Raw genomic sequence first — 18,924 nt, forward strand, 5'->3', positions numbered from 1 at the left:
CTTTCTGTAATGGAGTAATTCCAGAACAGCTAAGTGTCTTCAGTTTGCCACATCTTTAGAACTGCAGCTCGGCTCAGACGCACTGTCAGCTGTGGCTCGTCTTCCCTTGTGCTGTTACCGGCTGTATACGGGTCCTGAGTCCCAGCTGACAGGGGTCCCTTGACTCCTCTGCCCTCTGCCTCCTCTTTTGTATCTATCTGGCCAGAATCTTCATGGGGTTTGGCTTGCTAGATCTTTCAAGCGTCTGGGGTCTGATTTGGAGTTGGTTTGGAAGGGCCCGACAGCCCACCTGTGGATCTCTGGCGGTTCCCGTTTGATCTTGGCACTTGACTCCATTACTTCCTTTGCAACCCGGCCACTGTCAAGTGATAAAATAAAAACAAACAGCAAGAAAGGCAGTAATCAGGACCAGGCTCCAAGATCTCAGGAGCTCTGGCCGAGTCAAGAAATGGCCTCTGCCAGCCTGGTCTACAGAGTGAGTTCCAGGACAGCCAGGACTACACAGAGAAACCCTGTCTCGAAAAACCAAAAAAAAAAAAAAAAAAAAAAAAAAAAAAAGTTTAAAAAGAAATGGCCTCTGGCCTATCCATCCCCCAAGGCTTCAGTCTCTGCAGAAAGCTTTCTTGCTGAGGCGAAGCGTTCTAGCACATCATGGTTAGCTTAGCTCTTCATGGCTAGAGTCTTTGGGATCCTCCTGCTCCCAACCCCCTTTTTGAGATAGGATCTCATTATGTAGTCTTGGCTGTCCTGGAGCTTGCTGTGTAGACCAGGCTGGACTCAAACTCACAGAGATCTGCCTGCCTCTGCCTCTGCCTCTGTTGGAATTAAAGACATGACTACCCAAGCCCAGTTCCATTCTTAATTGGGAAGGATTCCTCTAGTTTCTATGAATCACCAGAAAAAAATCCAAAAGCCCTCAGAGAGGGGACACACAGAGAACTTTCACAGTTCTTGGTTTGCTCCTGCTACTGTGATGGCTGACTCCTGGATCAGGTTACAATTAGAAATGGCAGGTTTATGAAAAGAGACGCCCTAGTCATGACATTACAGAGCTCCAGCTCATACTATACTCTCCCAGCCCAGGAGGCTCTGAGCCATTAGACACCCCAAGTTATGCTTTAAGTTTTAATTACTGTGCTTAAAAGAGCCATAAAACAAAAATGCCTCTAACCTGTAAGCCCCAGTGGCCCAAGGACAGACAACTTCCTGGACGGCTGGGGGTGGTTCATATAAGCTAATAAACACTTCCATAAACATGCTTGGTTGCCCCAACTACACCGAGTGTGCTTGATCACATGCATCCAGGAGGTGCATAGGAAGTTTGTAGTTTTGTGAGGTTTGCCTTTATAATCCCTGTCTAATGGAATTTGGTACCATACTCTGGGAATTCTGGGTATGGACCTGGCTAGTATTTAATAAAACTTGCTTCAAATTTGGCTCAGAAATTGTGGTAGTAGTCTTATTCTCACTTGGTGAGACAAGCTCTATGGGGGAAGAAGAGACAGACAGGCAGAAAGCTAGAGAAGAAGGGAGCAAAGGGCTCAGGAATTGGGAGGAAACGCTAGGCCCTGCCGCAAGCTTTGGTTCCTCTGTTTTCAGGATAAGGTGCACAGAGTGTTCTCTAGAGAAGGGTCTGGAAAGATCTGGAATAGCTACTTACTGTCACTATTTACCTGTATCGGAACCGGCTCCCTTTAAAGAATAAATTGCTGCTGGACACTGTGCGGACTTGGCTTGACTTCTCCAGCCTGTGGCAAAGCAAAGTTCAGGGTGACACGTGGCCCAAACCACCTCACAGATTAACGGAGGGTGGGTAGTGCAGCCTGAAAAGGCTACTTGAGACTTCCTTTCAGGTTCAAGAAAAAGCCCTTGGCTATCTGAACAGGAGTGCTGCCCACAAGGAGGAAGACTCAGCAGCCAGTGGCCACACGTGGGCTCGGAAACAAGTATTTTTTCCTAGGACACAGGCCCCAGAAAAGAAAAAGAGAGGAGACAGGCACTTGGTTTCTTTTGATGATGCATTCTTTCTTTTGGCAGAAAGAATGCGGACACTTCTGAATTCCCAGGGCAATGAGGACCTTTAGGACTTTCCTCTCTCTACTCCCTGGGCTGTTTCTAAGGCCCATGAACAGGAGTTTGTCTCTCAGATTTGCTTCTCTCTAGGTTCATGCAACTGGCCAAACCTGGGCTTTGTCCTCACAGGTGAAAGGAAGACAGTAGCTGAAGAACATGGCTTTCTCAACAGCAGGGAAATTCAAACTTGCTAAAGCCTCTCCCAAAAGCGTTCCCTTCAGAAGAAAGCCCACACAGGGTGGAATACACACTGTTCATTCAGTTCACCCTGGTGCTATTACCAAGTGCACAGTGAATATTAAAGACAGAGTGCCTTCCCCAGACACAGCTCTGGGGCTGTGGCCCTGGCAACTGGCAAATCAGTTCTGCTGGCTAGAGTCAGCTCTTTCCCCAAACTCCTTCAAGATAGTAGAGCTATCACCTATGCTGGCTTATCACAATATTTGGTGACAGCAAGAGCACCTTAACTGGAATATATCATACTGCTTGGCATTGTGATTTTTTTTTTGACACAGTGTCCCATGTAGCCCAGGCTATCCTGCAACTGTTCGTAGTCAGAGATGACCTTTAATTGATTCTCATGCCTCCAGCTCCTGAGAGCTGGGATTACAGGCATTTGTTACTGTGCCCTGATTATGCAGTGCAGAGTATTGAGCCCAAGTACTCAATAGCAAGTGAACTTCATTTGCAGCCCAGAACATCTATTAAAATACGAATCATACTGTTTTGTTTTAAAGCAATGCCAAGGGGTCTGGTGAGACATTTACTCAGCAGCACCTCAGCCTCTCTCTGGTCCATCTCTTTGTGCATGGTCACAGTTCAGACCTACATTCTTCATCAGAGAAAAGTGGATGCAAAAGTCTCCCAGACTCCTCCAAACTCTCTGGCAAGCAGAGTTATCTCTGGCTCAAACCTAGCTTCTCAGCAGCAGGCCAAAGGGCCACCATCTCTGGCTCTCCTACTCTAAGTTCCCAGGCACTCGGCTCTGAGCTGCTCGCCGGGGGGAGAGCCCAACTTCTCCCCAAGGCTGAGGTCTGAGGTTGGGACACTGCTCTGGGTTGTGTGGGGTCTTTCATGGAACTCCTGTCTTCCAGGCCTTCCAGGGTCCCACAGAGACAGTGATTCATATTAAGACACCCACTGGGCTTTCCTGCCACAACACCAGAATCACTCTGCTGGTTTCCTGTTTCTCAAGGTTGGCCTGCCTATCCTCTGGAGGCAGCTTTGTGGTCCCCAACATGTGTCCACTCACTTGTAGAAGGCTTGGTTCTCAATTCCACATTTCCAGAGGTGCTTGCAGGCTTCTGGAGTTGGAGCAAAATACGTGAGAATAATCTTTTTTTCCTGCAAAAAATTCCATAGAGAAACAGCTGAGGTGGGTGGAGAAGCCTGGGACCCTGTGTCCTGTGATATGGGAAGCCCTCTAGCAGCTGGCTAGCTAGAAGAGGGGTTCACAACAATTTACCACCTCACACCTGGCAAGCCTAGTGGCTCTTGGTGAGAAGCAGAACTTCCATCCACTTGGCATTCTCTGTGGGGGAAGAGAACCTCATTTAACTCTGTTTCCTGGAGGCCATCTTTCTCGAGTGGATCCTCTGGGTGCTACCAGCATATCCAGGCTTTCCTGCCCCCACATACCTCCACCTTTGCCCCAGCCGAGGAGGCAGATGTCCTCCTCTGGACTCCTTACTCTTGGCTGCACCTATGAGGGACTGTCACAGTGCCCTAGCCCTCCCTGAAGAGAAGGAAGCTGGCACTCACCTCTTTCTGACTTACATATAAATAGAAAGTCTTTCCTTCAAATTTCAGCTTGGTCACCTCATTCCTAGAAGCACAAAGAGAGTGCTCGTCTGTCACCTGGCTGCAGGCTGGTTGTTCACAGTAATGTAGATGCACAGCCCACCCGACTGGAAGGGGCTCCAGGCACAGACACAGTTTTAGCCAAAATTAGAACTGAGAACAAGACAGTAGCGCGGTGGCCTTAGAGAACAGTCTTTGAGACAGTTCAGCCCACAGCTTTCCAGTCAATCACACTGTAATATTGGGGTGAGAGGAGGATTTCGGGCTCATCAACAGTGGCTAGAAAAGGGCAACATCTGCACGGAAAGTGAGTGCAAGAAGAGGCATCGCTGCCAGATTTGATTCACAGCCCAGGTACGTTATCTGACGGGACTGTCGGATAGAAGACGCCACAGGTAGCTGATGAGGCCAAAGCTGAAGATCACAGCAAATAATGAAATACAACGCATCCAGGTGCCGAGGGTGCTGTCTTTCAGGTGACTGTGTCACTGGATGGAAAATGCAGTTTAATGCAGACAAATGTCAAACGATCTCAGGGAAGGGTGGGGCGACATACCAAAGAGAGAGAACAGATTACATGGAACAGTCATGCAGGGTACTGACCAGGAAAGGGGCTTAGGGGTTATTGTAGAAAAATCCTTGAAGCCACCAGCCCAGTGAATGGCTGCAGTAAAAGAGGCAAACAGGATACTGGGGTACGTCACCCGTGGGACAGACACAAATCAGAAGAAGTGACATGGTTACTGTACATGGCACAGCCCAGACCTCACCTCCACAAACTGCTTACAGCCTTGGTTACATTTACAAAGTGGGGGAACTACCCGGGACTTATTTGGATGTCCCTGAGAGCCACCAGGCCTCCCCATCAGCCAGCCCTGTATGCCCAACTCAGGGCCTGACCCCCACCGGAGTTTTCCTTTTTCTGTCTGAAACCCCTAAGGAGGTCTGGTCATGCACATCTGACACCAGTGGCTTCCTGTCATCTCTAGAGAGGTTTCCTCGCCATCCCAGTAAGTGGTAAGAAAGCAGTAATCACCAGGTACCTGATTCACTGTTGGACAGCATCGGGGATGTGACTCGCTCTCACTGAAAAGTCATGGCTGGATCAGAGTGACACTTTACAATTTCCCAGTACAGGTTTAGAACTAGTGCAAGCTTCTTTGTGTCCCTTTCTGTTGCTTTTGGCCAACACTCAGAATACAATGAACATACAGCCTCCAGTAAGTGTGGAGGATAGTTTTCCTTTTTTTTTTTTTTTTTTTTTTTTTTTTTTCCTTTTTGAGATGAGGTCTTACTGTGTAGCCTTGGTCGTCCTGGAACTCACTGTGTAGACCAGGCTGGCCTTGACACAAAAGTGATTCCCCTGACTCAGATTCCTGAGAGCTAAGATTACAGGTGTGAGCCATCTCACTTGGCCTACGAGTTTGTTTTTTCCTGTTGAATGTGAGGTTGGGTTTACATCTATGATTCTGGAGTTGAGACAGTTGGATGGTTTCCAGGAAGAGAGGGTCATGGGAGAACAAAAAGTGGGTGAGGCAGGGATAATTCAGGGGTTGAGAGTGTCTGTTACAGGGATGACCTGGTTTCTAGACATAAGACAACTGCTCTGTGAAGGGTGCAACCCTTTAAGGAACACCAGACAGCACCAGGCAGCAAATGCCCTGCACAAGGAGAACTGTGGCCCAATCCCAGTCAGTCTTGGCTAGGAGACAGCAAACCCTTACATTGTCACACAGAAAGTACCAAGATGGGAGCCAGTTTGGGGGATCACAGCTGTGTTGGGTACTCCATGCTACCAAATGCCTTGGGAATGGGACCCAGTGCCATATGTCTGAGGAGTAGTTGCTTGAGGACTCATTAATCATATTATCAGACTCCACCAGAGCAATCTGGGGCAGGAAGGTGGCTGGTGGCCGTGTATCAGCTGAGTAAGAGAGCATGGGAAGAGATGACTACAGCATCCCGAGAAGAAAACTCATGAGAAAACAGCTCCATTCACACTATACTTTACTTGTCTAGAAAGGGCTACCGAAGCGAGGGAAGGGCTCTGATCCTAACCAGACTCTCCCAGACCAAAGGAAGCCATGTATCCAACCTATCTGTCAGAAGGGCTAGCTGGCTTAGGCATGGCAGGCTGAAGCCCGATACAGAATTGAAGTCACAGGAGGCTCAAACTGTGTTCTCTTTCAGATGTTCACCCTACTTTAAAATTTTTAGATTTGTGTGTTTGTTATGGAGTGTCTGCACAAATTAGGAAGCCAGAAAGGGCCCATGATAGAGGGGAGGGGAGGAAACCTTTAGAGAGGATGGTAGAGTATGTATGGTGCCTGTATGTGTGTGTGTGTGTGCATGTGTGCATGCGTGTGTGTGTGTGTATGTGTGTGTGTGTGTGTGTAAGAGTGGGGGAGAGGACGGGGGTGGGAAGGGAGGAGGGGACGGGAGGGTGAGTTAACTAAAACTAAGTATGCATGAAAAAATCTTATGGAATACTACTACTTTGTAAATAAATTAAAAAATATATTTTTTAAAAATCAAATTTGAACAGAGGTGCTTTGTATGGGTAGACAATCCTTTCCCCAAAGAGATTAGTTATTAAATGAATATCTCAATGCCAGTGTGGGATAGATAGGCCCCTACTAGTTATTGATTAGGGAGGCTCCGAGAAGCCCCTCAAACCACACAGGGTATTGTTGTTGCTCTTGTTGCCCGCAATAACTACATGGTAAGGCTGTGTTGCCGAAGATCTAACACACTCTGGTTGCCAGACATGGAGAAATACCTGGAAACTTCCTTCTAGGTAGCTTCCATAGTGCTGAAAGGTGTAGAGAGTTACCAATGCACTTACTCAGTGATGGCCCCTGCAGCTACAATACTAACTTGCCAAGCAGGGTGTGCCCACCGGTACCTGATAGTGGTAGAAATGTTATGTGGGCATAACTAACTGCTCTTTGATTGGATTTGAGGCCTGCCCACAGGAATAGAGTCCTGATGCTGTAAAAGTAGTCAAAAGGCCATGGTTGGTGAGATCATAGGTTCTGCTGGATCTATGTGTTGCTGAACAGACTGTTTTCTAAATATCTGCGTTTATACCTTAGGTCAGTGCTCAGTCTTGGTCAGTGAAGCTGCTTTTTGCAAGATCAAACCAGCTAGTGATTCCAGCACAGATGGGGGAGGGGCACATGAGGATCCAACACTAGCTGAGGACCTATTGGCAACAGATGGCTGCTCTGTGAGTGTGTGTGTGTGTGTGGTCATTTTTCTTTGGGGGCTGTGTGGTTACTGGTAGGTTGCACATGTAGGCAGCGCTCAGTGGACTCTGGTTATATTTAGAATGGGATGGGCACTGCTGTTGAAAGGCTCAACAAGATACAGCGCTGAGCCTGGTACCTGAGTTTAATTCCGGTGCCCACATGGTGGAAGGAGGGAAGAGACTGTGAAAAACTGTCCTCTGCCATTACATACATGCTACGATATGTGTGCCCACTACATACAAAATACATAAATGTAGTAAAAAATTGTTTTAGCCATGTGGTAGTGACACATGCCTTTAATCTCAGCACTGAGAAGGCAGAGGCAGGCAGATTTGTGAGTTTGAGGCCACAGAGTGAGTTCCAGAACAGCCAGGGCTACACAGAGAAACCCTGTCTCAAAAACAAAATGAAACAAAACAAAACAAACTAACAAACAACCCCCCTCAAAACAAAACAACAACAAATTTTTTTTGAAAAAAAAAAAAAAAAAAGAACATGAAAAGGGCTAGGAATGATGGCATACACCTTTAATCCCAGTAGATTTTTTTTTAATCCTTCAGAGAGGCAGAGGCAGGCAGATCCTTGTGAGTTTGAAGCCTGCCTGGACTATATAGTAAGTCTCAGGACAGCCTGAGGTTATGAAGACAGATGCTGCTTAAAAAAAAAAAAACCTGCCATAAACAAAAAGAGAGGATGTGAAAGAGAGGTACAGGAGTGAGGGGAGAGTTGTTGAGTCTTAGGGGAGTGGCCAGAGAAGTTGGGGTGGATAGTATCAAGATATATTGTATATATGTACAAAATTATCAAAGATTATAAATAATTTTAAGAAAAAAGTGACAGGTACTCAGTTATGCAGAGTATCTTGGTGAGACTGACAGATGTGTATAAAGACAAGGCAGCAGCTAGGTCCCAAGATATCCACATGTCAGCACAGAGACATCCACATGTCAGCACAGAGACATCCACATGTCAGCACAGAGAAGTGCCAGACATCCCCAACTGAAACACGGAGGGGAAACAAGGTGGGTGCAACCGAGACGCTGGCTCCTGCATACTAGGTGTGGCAGGGAGAGGGAGGGAGAAGTGGGGATGTGACTTTGAGAGGCCAAGGGACATAGAGCCCTAAGGGTGGAGATGCCTGAGACAGCAGTATTTGAGCTCTTGCAGACTGAGCCCAGAGGGGGGTTTACATGTCATAGGTGACGTCTAATTGTCTATGAACCCCTCCCTTGTTAGAAGAGTGAGAGCATTGGGCTATGAATTGAGATGAATGGCCTTAAGTAAGCTGGCAGTGGCCCTCAGCGAGTGATGGACCCAAAGACTTAGTTCACTTGGGGACTTCCCTTCCCTTATATTGGCTCCAGTTGCAGGCTTCCCTCAAGATCAAACCCCAGTGCCCTCTCTGTCTGCAGAGGCTGTTGACTCTCAGGGACACCCTTTGAAGGGACAGGATCCCACGGAGAAGACCACTACCTTGATCAGTTCATTCTCAACTCAAGGCTTTGGGAAAGGCTGCAAACCATAGCTGCCCATCACAGACAAAGCACATGGGTACCATAGCCCCTCCCCGTTAGTGAGGCATGAGGAACCTGTTCTGGAGATGAAGACAGACACTCACCATTTAATGAAGTGAACCCTCTTGTTTCCTTGAAGAACAACAAACCCGAAAGGAGTGAATGCCAGAAACGCAGCATTTCCTGACACATCCTGTAACAGAGAAAGACTTCTCACTGGGCCATAGAGGTACAGGAATAGAGGAGAAAGGACAGAAAACACATTTCTCTGTGTCTGCGGTAGTGGCAAAAACCTTAGGTGCTAGCACTCAGGAGGTGGAGGCAGGAAGATCAGAGGTTCAAGGTCATCTTCAGCTACATACTGAGTTCAAGATCGGCTTAGGCTGCATGAAAAACCAGTCTCAAAAACCATAGATAGACACCCATGTTATTTGTAGTTGAAGCAGGGAAACTGCCTTTTAGTAGGTCACTGTAGGATGAGCAGGGCATTTCAGAGCAGAACCAGTCCTGCTGCTTGCCAGATGACCCTCAGTGTGATGGCAACTGTACTGTACAATGGGTGACATTGTACAGTGTGTGGTAATGAATCAGCCTCTGTAGGCTGATATACACAGCCAGAGAGAAGGTCAAGACCATTGTATTGCTGGCAGGCTTTTAAAATAGCACAGTCACTTTGGGAAATAGTTGGGAAATTTTTCCAAATGGTTAGATACAGAGTTACTGCATGACCCAACAATTCCACTTTTAGGGATATGCCCAAGAGAATTTTAACATGTCTATAGGTGCATGAGTGTTAATACTATAGCTATTTAGGGTAGCCAAACAATGTGAGCAGCCCAGTCCAGCTGCAGAGAAAAATGTTCATCAGTCAATAGGCAGATAATCAAGCGGTAGATAGTGGTGCCGATAGTCATCAGCAGTAAAGACGACTGAGGTACTCACATATACAACATGGCTGGACCTTTCTGGGGATCATAAAAGTATTCTAAAGTTAGATGGTAGGGGTGACTGTGAATATACTAAAAACCACTGACTACAAAACTGAAAAGGGTGTAATTTTATGGTAGGTGAAGTGTGTGTGTGTGTATAAACAGTTACTAATCAGGCCTGTAATCCAAGGCTGAGGTAGGAAGAACCTAAATTAAAGGTCTGCCTAGGCTACAGAGTAACTTCAAGACAGTGTGGGTAACTTAGTAGGAAGTTAGAGGATTGGGGATTCAATTCATCAGCAGAACACTTGCCTAGCATGTGTAAATCCCTAGCTTCCATCCCAAGCACTGCCAAAACAAACCAGCTAACAGAGGCAGCTTATCATTGTCTCTGTATACATAATACCATGGGATTAATACGTCAGGGAAGTTTAGATGAAGACACAAGCAGCAGCAACTGGCTGAGCAGAACTGCCCAAGTCTGTCAGCACCAGGCTGGGGATTTTGCTGAGCAAGCGGGGTGAAGGTGCATCAGAAAACATGGGGCCTGGTACCCTCAAGTGGAGGATGCCAGTGGAAGAGGTTGCTTAGTGGAGGACTTCTCAGTTTCCTTTGGATCAAGACATTGGGTTAGCATTTGCTTTTAGGATATGTGAGTGATAATGGAGATTTCTGGAAAACCTTGCCATCAAGTGGGCAGTTCTGGTTTCTCTCAGCTTCGGAGCTTGACATCCTGGCACAGATATTTAGCCTGAGTGGCCTGAGAGACAGGGGATCCTCTGAAGGGTCCAGTGAGCCTTACCTCAAGGGAAAAAGCATTTGCCTTAAAGCTGCCTCATGGAGTCAGGTTTGCAAGTGTGAGCATCTGGAATATTTGTGCTTTCCAAGGCTTTTGGACTAATTTCATCACTATCATTTCCTCTGGGCTGTGGAGAGCCAGACACTTGGCCGTAAAGCACAGGGTCATTTAATTCAAGGGCTCAGCGAAGGGCTTTTAAAAGAAGACATAAGGCTTCCTCCTGCCTGTCACCAGTGCTTGGAGGTGATTAACAGCATACAAGTACAAGGCACAGCACACAAACATGGTTCCTGCCTGCCACGAACGAGGTGGCAGGCCTAACTTGAGTGAATTGGCATAAACATGGCAGCCAATCTAAGATAGAGGGTGGATACTGGAAAGCTTTCTGTCCCTGTGCAGGGTGGACCCACAGATAAGGGATGAAAGAGGCATGACTTCATTGTGTCTGCACGTGTGTAGAACAGGCTACAGGAATATTCAGCAGAAATAGTGTAAGACAGCGATGTGGGCCAGTGTGGACACTGGGCTAAGCAGGGGAAGTACATATTTATAGGGATAAGGGAAGGCTGGAGTAGAGGTGGAAAGGGCGTCTCATAAAGCATTCCGAGGCACAGAAGGGTCTAGAAGGAAGAACAGCTAGGGCAGTGATTCTCAACCTTCCTGACCCCGTGACCTTTTAACACAGTTCCACATATTTGGTGACCCCCAACCATAAAGTCATTTGGTTGCTACTTTACAACTATAATTTAGCTACTGTTATGAATTGTAATGTAAGTTACTAATCTCTAGAGCTTGCCACTCTGGCACAGATATCTGTGTTTTCCAATGGTCTTGGGCGACCTCTATGAAAGGGTCACCCTAAAGGGATTGTGACCCACAAGCTGAAAACCGCGGGATGGGAGGGTCAGGCCTGGAGAAAGAAAGTGGAGTGAGGAAGCCGGGTGGCTGGGAGGCCTCTGCTGTCTCTGTCCTTGCTAGCACATCAGCAATAGGGCAGAAAGTCACCTGTGCCACAGCCCTGTTAGGTCCAGGTCTGGCTGCACTGCGTGACTGTAGCTAAGTCCCTTAGTTTCTCCACATTTTAGGTAGGGCTGTTACCTCAGAAGTTCTGCATAGTGGGTGACCATGTACATTAGTGGCTGTGTCAACACGAGCACAGCTATCGAGACTCCTGAACTTCAGACAGAACCCCAACATTTGATCTTTGATATTGACAGCTAAGGTTTTGTAGTTAAGAAACGAGTGTAGATGCAGATCTTCAAGCAGGAAGCTCTGGATGGTCATGAACTTCAAGTGGGTATTAAGGAAGGGGTTGGAGGCTGTGACACAGTAGGAGGTGAGACCCAGGGAATGGTCAGAGGTGGGTGGTGCCTGCCAGGCTGTTTGATCCAGACACCCGGAGGCAGCCTCCCTCTGGGCCTAGGATCAGACAAGGATACGGGCAGAAAGCAACCATCAGCACGAGACCAACGTTAGCTTCTTAATCGGTGCAGGAGAGCAGAGCCCGGCCGAAGCCGTCCACTCTCATTTAATTATCAAAACGATCCCTCTGCAGTCCTCCCTGGGGCTGCATGGCCCAGATTCCCTGGGCCCAGTAATTGCCTCCCTGTTAATAGAAATCATCAGAATTTATTACGCAGACTGTGCCAGCTTATTCCAGCTCTCCTAGTAGCCACATTAAGGGGGTGCCTCGTAGCACATCACCGAAGAGAGGCCACTTAATGATAAAAGTGAGGACTTCTGAATTGCTCCCTGCCTTGGAGGACTGAGGAAACACTGCCAGGGCCTAATCAAGGGACCTGAGGGTCAAGTGTGGAGTCTGCAGTGGGGCCCTGGGATAACCCAGATGAGCAGGAGGCCCAGGACTGGGAATGTGGGATAAAAGTCTCTCCCTTTCCCCACAGAAAGTCTCTCAGGCTTCTCTCCTATACAGCTACACAACAGTGGAAATGATCCGAGTTCAAAGTTTTGCTCTGTCTCTTAGGGCCTTATGAACTATGGCTTTCTAGTACATCAACTTTCTATAAAACAGGGAGAAAACTGCCTTCCCAAGACTGGCTGAAGAGTCAGTAAAGATTAACAGAAAAGGACTCACTAACTCCGGATAGGAAGCAGCTCATGTACATTCTCTTCTCCCTTCTTTATAAGAGTTGAAAAGCTATGGCACGTGGGATTGGGCCACACACAGAGAAGAGAGGCTGGTTCCTTTTTGCAGCCTCTTCAACCTCTGAGTGTCCATGATGGACAAACATGTCAAAGTCAAGGCTGAGCCAGGAGTCCATGGCACCTACCCGACCGAGGTCAACTGACATGCTCTGAGGCACTGCCTACCTACCTCTGTGTGTTGTGAGTCTTACTCCTCAAGGACTCCTCAAGGGGCCTAGACTCTGACACTGAGATGATCCGCTACCTTCTAACGACCACACCTATCTTTAGGACAGCTTTTCTGTGCAATAGGGAAGGTTCTGAAATGCAAACCTTCTCCCCCCACCTAGTCCCCTTCCCACTAGGCAGCTCACTGCCAGACAGGCCTATGTTCTCAGGGCCAGCAGTCATGGGCACATTCACACATGTATTTATAGATGATATAAGACCTTATTTAATCATGATATAAGAATTATCAAGGCTTCCTAAATATGTCCTGTCTATAACAAAACTGGTTACATTGGTTGTGATGGCTCACACTGGTAGGATATGCTGAAGATGCAGAGGCTGGAGGTTTGTGATCAATAGTTTGAGACTATCCTGGGCTACACAATTAGCTTCAGATTTCCTAGCTCCAAGGACTGGGAGTGTGACATTATTTTGAGATAGGGTCTTTAGAGAGTAAAATTAAGCTGAGGCTGTGAGATGGAGCCCCAGTCCAGTATTAACTGGTGTCCTTCTCAAAGAGGGGAGATTTAGACACTGATACAGCGGAGGGGAGACAAGACCCAAGATGAAGGAGGGTGACTGTCATCAAGCTGAGATGGCTGGAATACATGCTTTTCTCAGGGCTCTCAGAAGGAACTGACCCCATCAGCACCAGGGAGCCACACTTGCAGCCTCTTGCACAGAGGCAATGTGTCTGTCTGCACTGTTTAAGTCAATGTTTGCAACGTTGTTACAGAGGCCCTAAGAGAGGAACACATCCGCTCTTTTGTTACAGCGTCCCTTCAGCTGGAGGAAGACCCCTGATCTTGTTCCACTCAGTCTTAGAGCTGCTCTGCTGGTACTGCAGCCTTTCCCGGAATGAAAAGGATACAAAACTGAGCTAAGACAGGCAGTGATCAGCATGTAGAACAACAGGGATGTGAGCCGTAGTGGAAGTGGCCAGAGCCGGGAAAGGCTGTGGATCGCATTGCTTTCAGAGGTGGGCTTGCCAAATTCATCTCTGAAACCCGGGGAACATGTGAGTAATTAAAGAAGTTTCCTGGGTGCACTGTCCCTGCTTGGGGCCTGCTTTACTCTCACAGGTGCATAATGGAATCAAATTGCAGTCCCATGTGGTGACTTGTGCCACTATCGACAATAAAACCCACTCTCGGAAAGAAACTAGATTATGGGTCAGTAAAGGGTGGACAGTTGCTGACGGCTGCTGATTGTTCCCTGTGGGGGGCTCTCCCCATGTCCTTTCTATTGATTTTCACCAAATTACCCACAGCTGCCAAAGCTGGGCACTGGGTTTGGATTTGTTATTTAGATTGCCTTTCTCTGGGATCTTCTGACAGTGATGTAGCAGTGTTGAATCGGAGGTGGGGTGGGGGGAGGGGTTAACAGGGCATCAACGCAGGCAGAGGTGCTCCTGTACACTGAGGGGCCCATAGATACTCTCTGTGCTTCGATACAGGAGACACAGTCATTGAAGACCAAGGAGGGGAGTCTTACCTTACATGGGTGAGGGTCCACTCCATAGGTCTCTAACGTCTGGGCCTTTCTTAAGAAATTCAGCTCAGATGTTGCTGGTGATTGACCACTGGAACAAAAAGGAGATGGTCTCAGAGCTCTGGTCCCAGCAGTTCCTCAGGGGTGAACTCCCTGTTAAGAAGTGAGTGGCTGGGCTCTCTGGTGGTGCAGCGGCAGCACCTTGGAATCGCAGCCTATTTATTCTATACAGCTGAATGGTAGAGGCAAGGTTAGCTAGTCTTGCTAGGAGAAGTCTCTGTAGGAGGACCATTTTCAGGCTGTAAACACCTCGTGGAAGAAAGCTACTGGGGACATTTTCTATACACACTGTCAACAGTTTCACTTGACCCCGAGGAAAGCTTTGCCCTCTCTCCGAGTCTCTCCTTGGGTGGGAGAAGGCTTTGCCACTCCCACTGCGAGGAGGCCACACACTCTCATTCTGGCCACAGAGTGTTCAGCTTGGTTGTAGGACTGACTTTAGAGACTCGAGGTGAGAGGCCAAACCTACTCCATCCTGGGCCTCCTTTCTTAAAAAGAAAAAAAAAAAGTCTGAGAACTTGATCCGCAGCTGAACTCAAGCTGCACCCAAGTACAGGAAGGACTCCACAGCTTGTCCTTGGCCAGAGTGACTCCTTAGCTACTTCCTAGCGACAGTTAATCAAAGATTAGTCTGATTGTTTCCGATGTACTTTCAGACCGTTTGTGATTGTTCATGGTCTTGCTTCAGAGCATCCACCTGTCTGCTGACAATAGACATTCAGTTAGATACTTGCCAGGCTGGATCTCCCCCCCCCCCTTACTTATTCCCATTCCCTGTAAAACTTTGTCCTGCTGAGAGTTCAAGGCGGCTCCTTCTTCCCTTCCCATCCTGCTGTGTCAGGGTTGGGTGGGAGGAGAGTCCAAGCCCGAGCTTATATATAATAAAGGACCCTAAAGCTATTACATTGGAAACAGCTCCTTGGTGGTCTTTTGAGCTTCATGACTGCTTCCTGGCACAACAAAGTCTAAGGTTAAATTTCAGAGTGAGAGCTGGAGGGATAGCAGCAGTCAGGAGCACTGGTTGCTATTCCAGATGACCTGGGTGGCACCCATATGGCAGCTCACAGTCCCAGGGGATCTTGTGTCTTCTGACCTCAGACTGCTCTGTGCACACATGGTACACAGACATCCATGCAGGCAAAGTATCCACATGCACAAATAAAAATTAAAACTAAAAAAAAAAAAACAACTCAAAGTGAAGCAGGCTACATGAGTTGAGTAGGCTCGGTATGAAGAGCAAGGAGCAGGAGGGACTGCTCTGAGGTTACAGTCTGCTGGAGCAGACAGAATCTCACAATGTTCTTGGCTGTCCTGGAACTCACTTTGGATAGGCTGTTCTTGAACTCATAAAGATCTGCCTGCCTCTCCTTCCTAAGTGCTACAATTAAAGGCATTTGTTACCATACTCAGTGGATGAGATTTCAGAGATAATGATTTTGTGGTATTTTACAATCTGCAGTACTGCAGAGATAGGGGACAGCATGTCTGTAGATTGGCTACTGCACACATCTTTCTTATCAGTGATGTGACATGGGCCAGCATACAAAGGGTTCAGTGTATACTGGGGTACCACTCAACCCTATCTATCGGCCAAAAGGGCACAGGAATGTGGGGCTCTCAGGAGAAGCGGTAGGAGGCGCTGCCATGCTTCTACACCCCACAGCTCTCCATCCTATTAATGGAAACAAACCGCTCTAGCTGTCTGAAGAGGCCTTGGCATGGCCCTCTTCCTGCCTGCCTCCTGGAACATGTAGATGAAGCTACCACAGAGTCAGTGGTGGCAGTGGCTCTGGGCTCATCTTCATGCAGAGTCCTGGGAAAGCAGACTGAGTGGGGAGGGCAGCTTGTGAAGTCATCAGCTCTGAAGGCTGGTGGGCAGGAACAGAAATTGTTCATTACTAAATATATCGTTTGCCTAAAGTCATATGGCAGGGCAGGAAGCAAGCCCACCCAAGCGAGAAGCAGGCCAGGCTCCCTCAGGTGTTCCCCTGAGGAGGCAGCTGTCCCATGGTGCTGGGATGTGCCAGCCTGTGTGCCACTTCTGGAAAGTAGATCAAGAAACAAGTCCACAGCCTGTGCCCACGGGAGCTGCCAAAGTTGCAGAAAGTAAGACAGCTCGGGCATTTTCACACTGTGAGAGCGAGGCAGAACCTGTGTCTGTAGGTATCAGGGTGAAGGCAGACCCCCTACATCTACCAACAAACCTGAGATGCAATGAGGTGTTTGGAAAATGCCCGAGTGCCAGGCACATGGCTTGGCACATGGCTGTGTTCTAGGAGCATCTTCATTTGTGCTGAAGGAACTGGTTAACCTCAGATCTCCAGGATCTTCACAGTAGGCATCATTTCTTGAGGAATCCCCTGCTTTGAACTTACTTGCAGAAAGGCCCCCATTACCCTAATATCCTACCCTCTGGGCAGCCAGCACACATCCTTGATGAGAGCCCACAAGCAGGTCTGTGTCATTCTGATGTTTACCACAAGGGGTCACCATTTCCCTAACAGTGAAAGCATGAACCGCTAGGCTCTACATTGAGAAGGTCTGGTCACATCAGACACTGACAGTCTGCAAATGCTAAGGAGGCTTTGGGTTATGTTTGTTCATAAAACCTTTGAGTGAAGATGAAGGTTTTGGGGGCACGGGCAAGGTCTTGGTGTGGTAGACTCTGGCTTAAGTTCAGTATTATGAGAAGCACCCCGCCCCACCCCAGCACAGTCCTGTCTCAGAACAGGAAATTCATGAACCTTACTACAGGTTAAGAATTTGCAGTGAATAAATTCCCATTCTTATCCACTGCTCTATTTCCAGTTCTCCCACAGACACACAGAATTGGTTTAGTTATTTCCTCCTAGGACATTCTTCTGTGAGTGACTCAGAGTGTGGCTACAATTTGTGACTTTATTCTTACTTTGCTTCTTTTTATAGTGTCTTTATTTCTTTATTTAAGAAAATAATAAAGAAAAATAAAAATAAACAAAATTCTTAAGTGTAGTTTAAATTTAATCTATCTTTTATATGATGGTTAATACATTTTTTGATTATTGCTTAATTGTCTTAATAAATTCAAAGTCCTAAAAGGAAAATGAAATTGTAATATGTTAAAATGGTGAGCCAGCGTCTTGTTAGTTGACAGCATTCCTTTGTTTCTGTCTTGGAAACCTGTGTTCTATCATCATATATGATGTAGCGTCCAGACACTCTACCGTTGATCTTTAAAATCACTCTCTACAGAAAGCCTACTTCACGTGGGTGAAAGGCTGCATTAATGTTGTTTATGGTTCTGCATAATATGGGTAGGCTAAGCCAGGCTGAAGAACAGCCACTGCATCTCTGGTGCAGGAGTCTCAGGGTGTGCTGAAGCTATAATCTCCAAACCAATGTCCTAGACATAAGTCAGGGAGGCCCAGGCAGTTTATCATCTCCCGTCTAAGACAATAGCCAGGCTTGATCATGCTTAGCTTTCAAGAGGAGACAAGATAGGTCACATTAAAAATGGTTTGGCTGTAGACTGGAGTGTTGTATTTAAGCCCTAGCCTAAACTGCTCTTGGGGAGGAGTTTAGCCTCACTAGGAGAAGGCTGTGCTGACAGTGGATCCCTGAAAATTAGACTCCTGGATCACCACTGCTGGGAGCACCACTCTCTGAGAGCAGAGAACAATGCCCAGAGCTGTATGCCCAGTGGCCAGGGCCCCGAGAGAGTGTCACGTACCTGAGTTCCGTCTTGTGAATCTCGGCAATTTTCTTTTCCAGTTTCTCTGAATGTTTCGGGAAAAATTGGAACTTGGAGCTGTAGCCTTCAGGGTGCTTTCCCGGGTCATAATCCCCAATCTCCGCTTTTCAAAGGCAGGGAAAAGAAAACAACAAGATTAGCACACAGCTCAGAGGCTGAGGTAAGAAGGCAGGTCCACAGGGAGGGGACGTGTGCCTTCCTTTCTCCACTGTACACTCTGGGTTGATATTTAAGTCAAAGCAGAGATAGTACGACGGACCCTGTTCTCTGAGGCCACAAGTAAATGTGTCACAAAGGAGCAGAAGCCCGTAGTACGCTCCTCAGCCATTCAGGAAGGCTTGGGAGCCATGCGCTGTGTGGCAGCAGCACACAGTGGGCGTGGCCAGGATGACAGGAACTCCTGTGAGCCAGGTTAGATATCCAGATCCCATCCTGAAGGTCTTAGTAGGCGCAAGAGAAGGTGCTGAGTCTCCATCCCAGTCCAGCACTCAACCCTCAGTCCACATAGACTATGATGAATGGATTCAGCGGTCACGGTGGGCTCACCAGGCGGTCACGGTGGGCTCACCAGGCGGTCATGATGGGCTCACCAGGCAGGCCCTTCTAAGACCCTGCCGCTATGGAAGTGGTTATAACCCAGGAACCAAGTACAGGAGCACCGGATTCTACGGTTAAATTTCCAATCCTGTGCCCAGTGCCACCCCCCAGGAAGTTCATGTCTACAGCTGTGGGGTCTCTGGGAGCTCATGTGAACACTGTCTTTTGTTCACCCAGTTGGAAACCAGCTTTCTCCACATAAGGTGCCCCACCTGAATGGTAGCTCAGAAAAGGAAAGAGGAGCTTTCAGCAGCTTCCTGGCTGTCCCTTTCCTTCTCTTGGAGATCCCACAGCTGAGGCAGATCGA

At 47.7% G+C, this 18,924-nt stretch overlaps 1 protein-coding gene across 4 annotated transcripts in view; it reads right to left on the reverse strand.

The window, feature by feature from the left end:
• The window catches only part of Frmd5 (FERM domain containing 5), a 254,279-nt gene that overhangs the window by 9,203 nt on the left and 226,152 nt on the right, over window positions 1–18,924 (reverse strand). For 3 of the 4 annotated variants that reach the window (XM_028766914.1, XM_028766915.1, XM_028766916.1), the window contains exons 6-12: window positions 18,000–18,123; window positions 14,234–14,321; window positions 8,743–8,831; window positions 3,835–3,898; window positions 3,326–3,417; window positions 1,674–1,748; window positions 290–358 (exon numbers count right to left, since the gene is read on the reverse strand). In XM_028766914.1, the coding sequence (XP_028622747.1) occupies window positions 290–358; window positions 1,674–1,748; window positions 3,326–3,417; window positions 3,835–3,898; window positions 8,743–8,831; window positions 14,234–14,321; window positions 18,000–18,123 (601 nt within the window). The remainder of the gene's footprint in view (window positions 1–289; window positions 359–1,673; window positions 1,749–3,325; window positions 3,418–3,834; window positions 3,899–8,742; window positions 8,832–14,233; window positions 14,322–17,999; window positions 18,124–18,924) is intronic. The other variant, XM_028766917.1, reaches the window with a different exon arrangement.

Source organism: Grammomys surdaster, unplaced genomic scaffold (assembly GCF_004785775.1).
Source record: "Grammomys surdaster isolate TR1022 unplaced genomic scaffold, NIH_TR_1.0 170, whole genome shotgun sequence".
In the NCBI taxonomy this organism is placed as follows: domain Eukaryota; kingdom Metazoa; phylum Chordata; class Mammalia; order Rodentia; family Muridae; genus Grammomys; species Grammomys surdaster.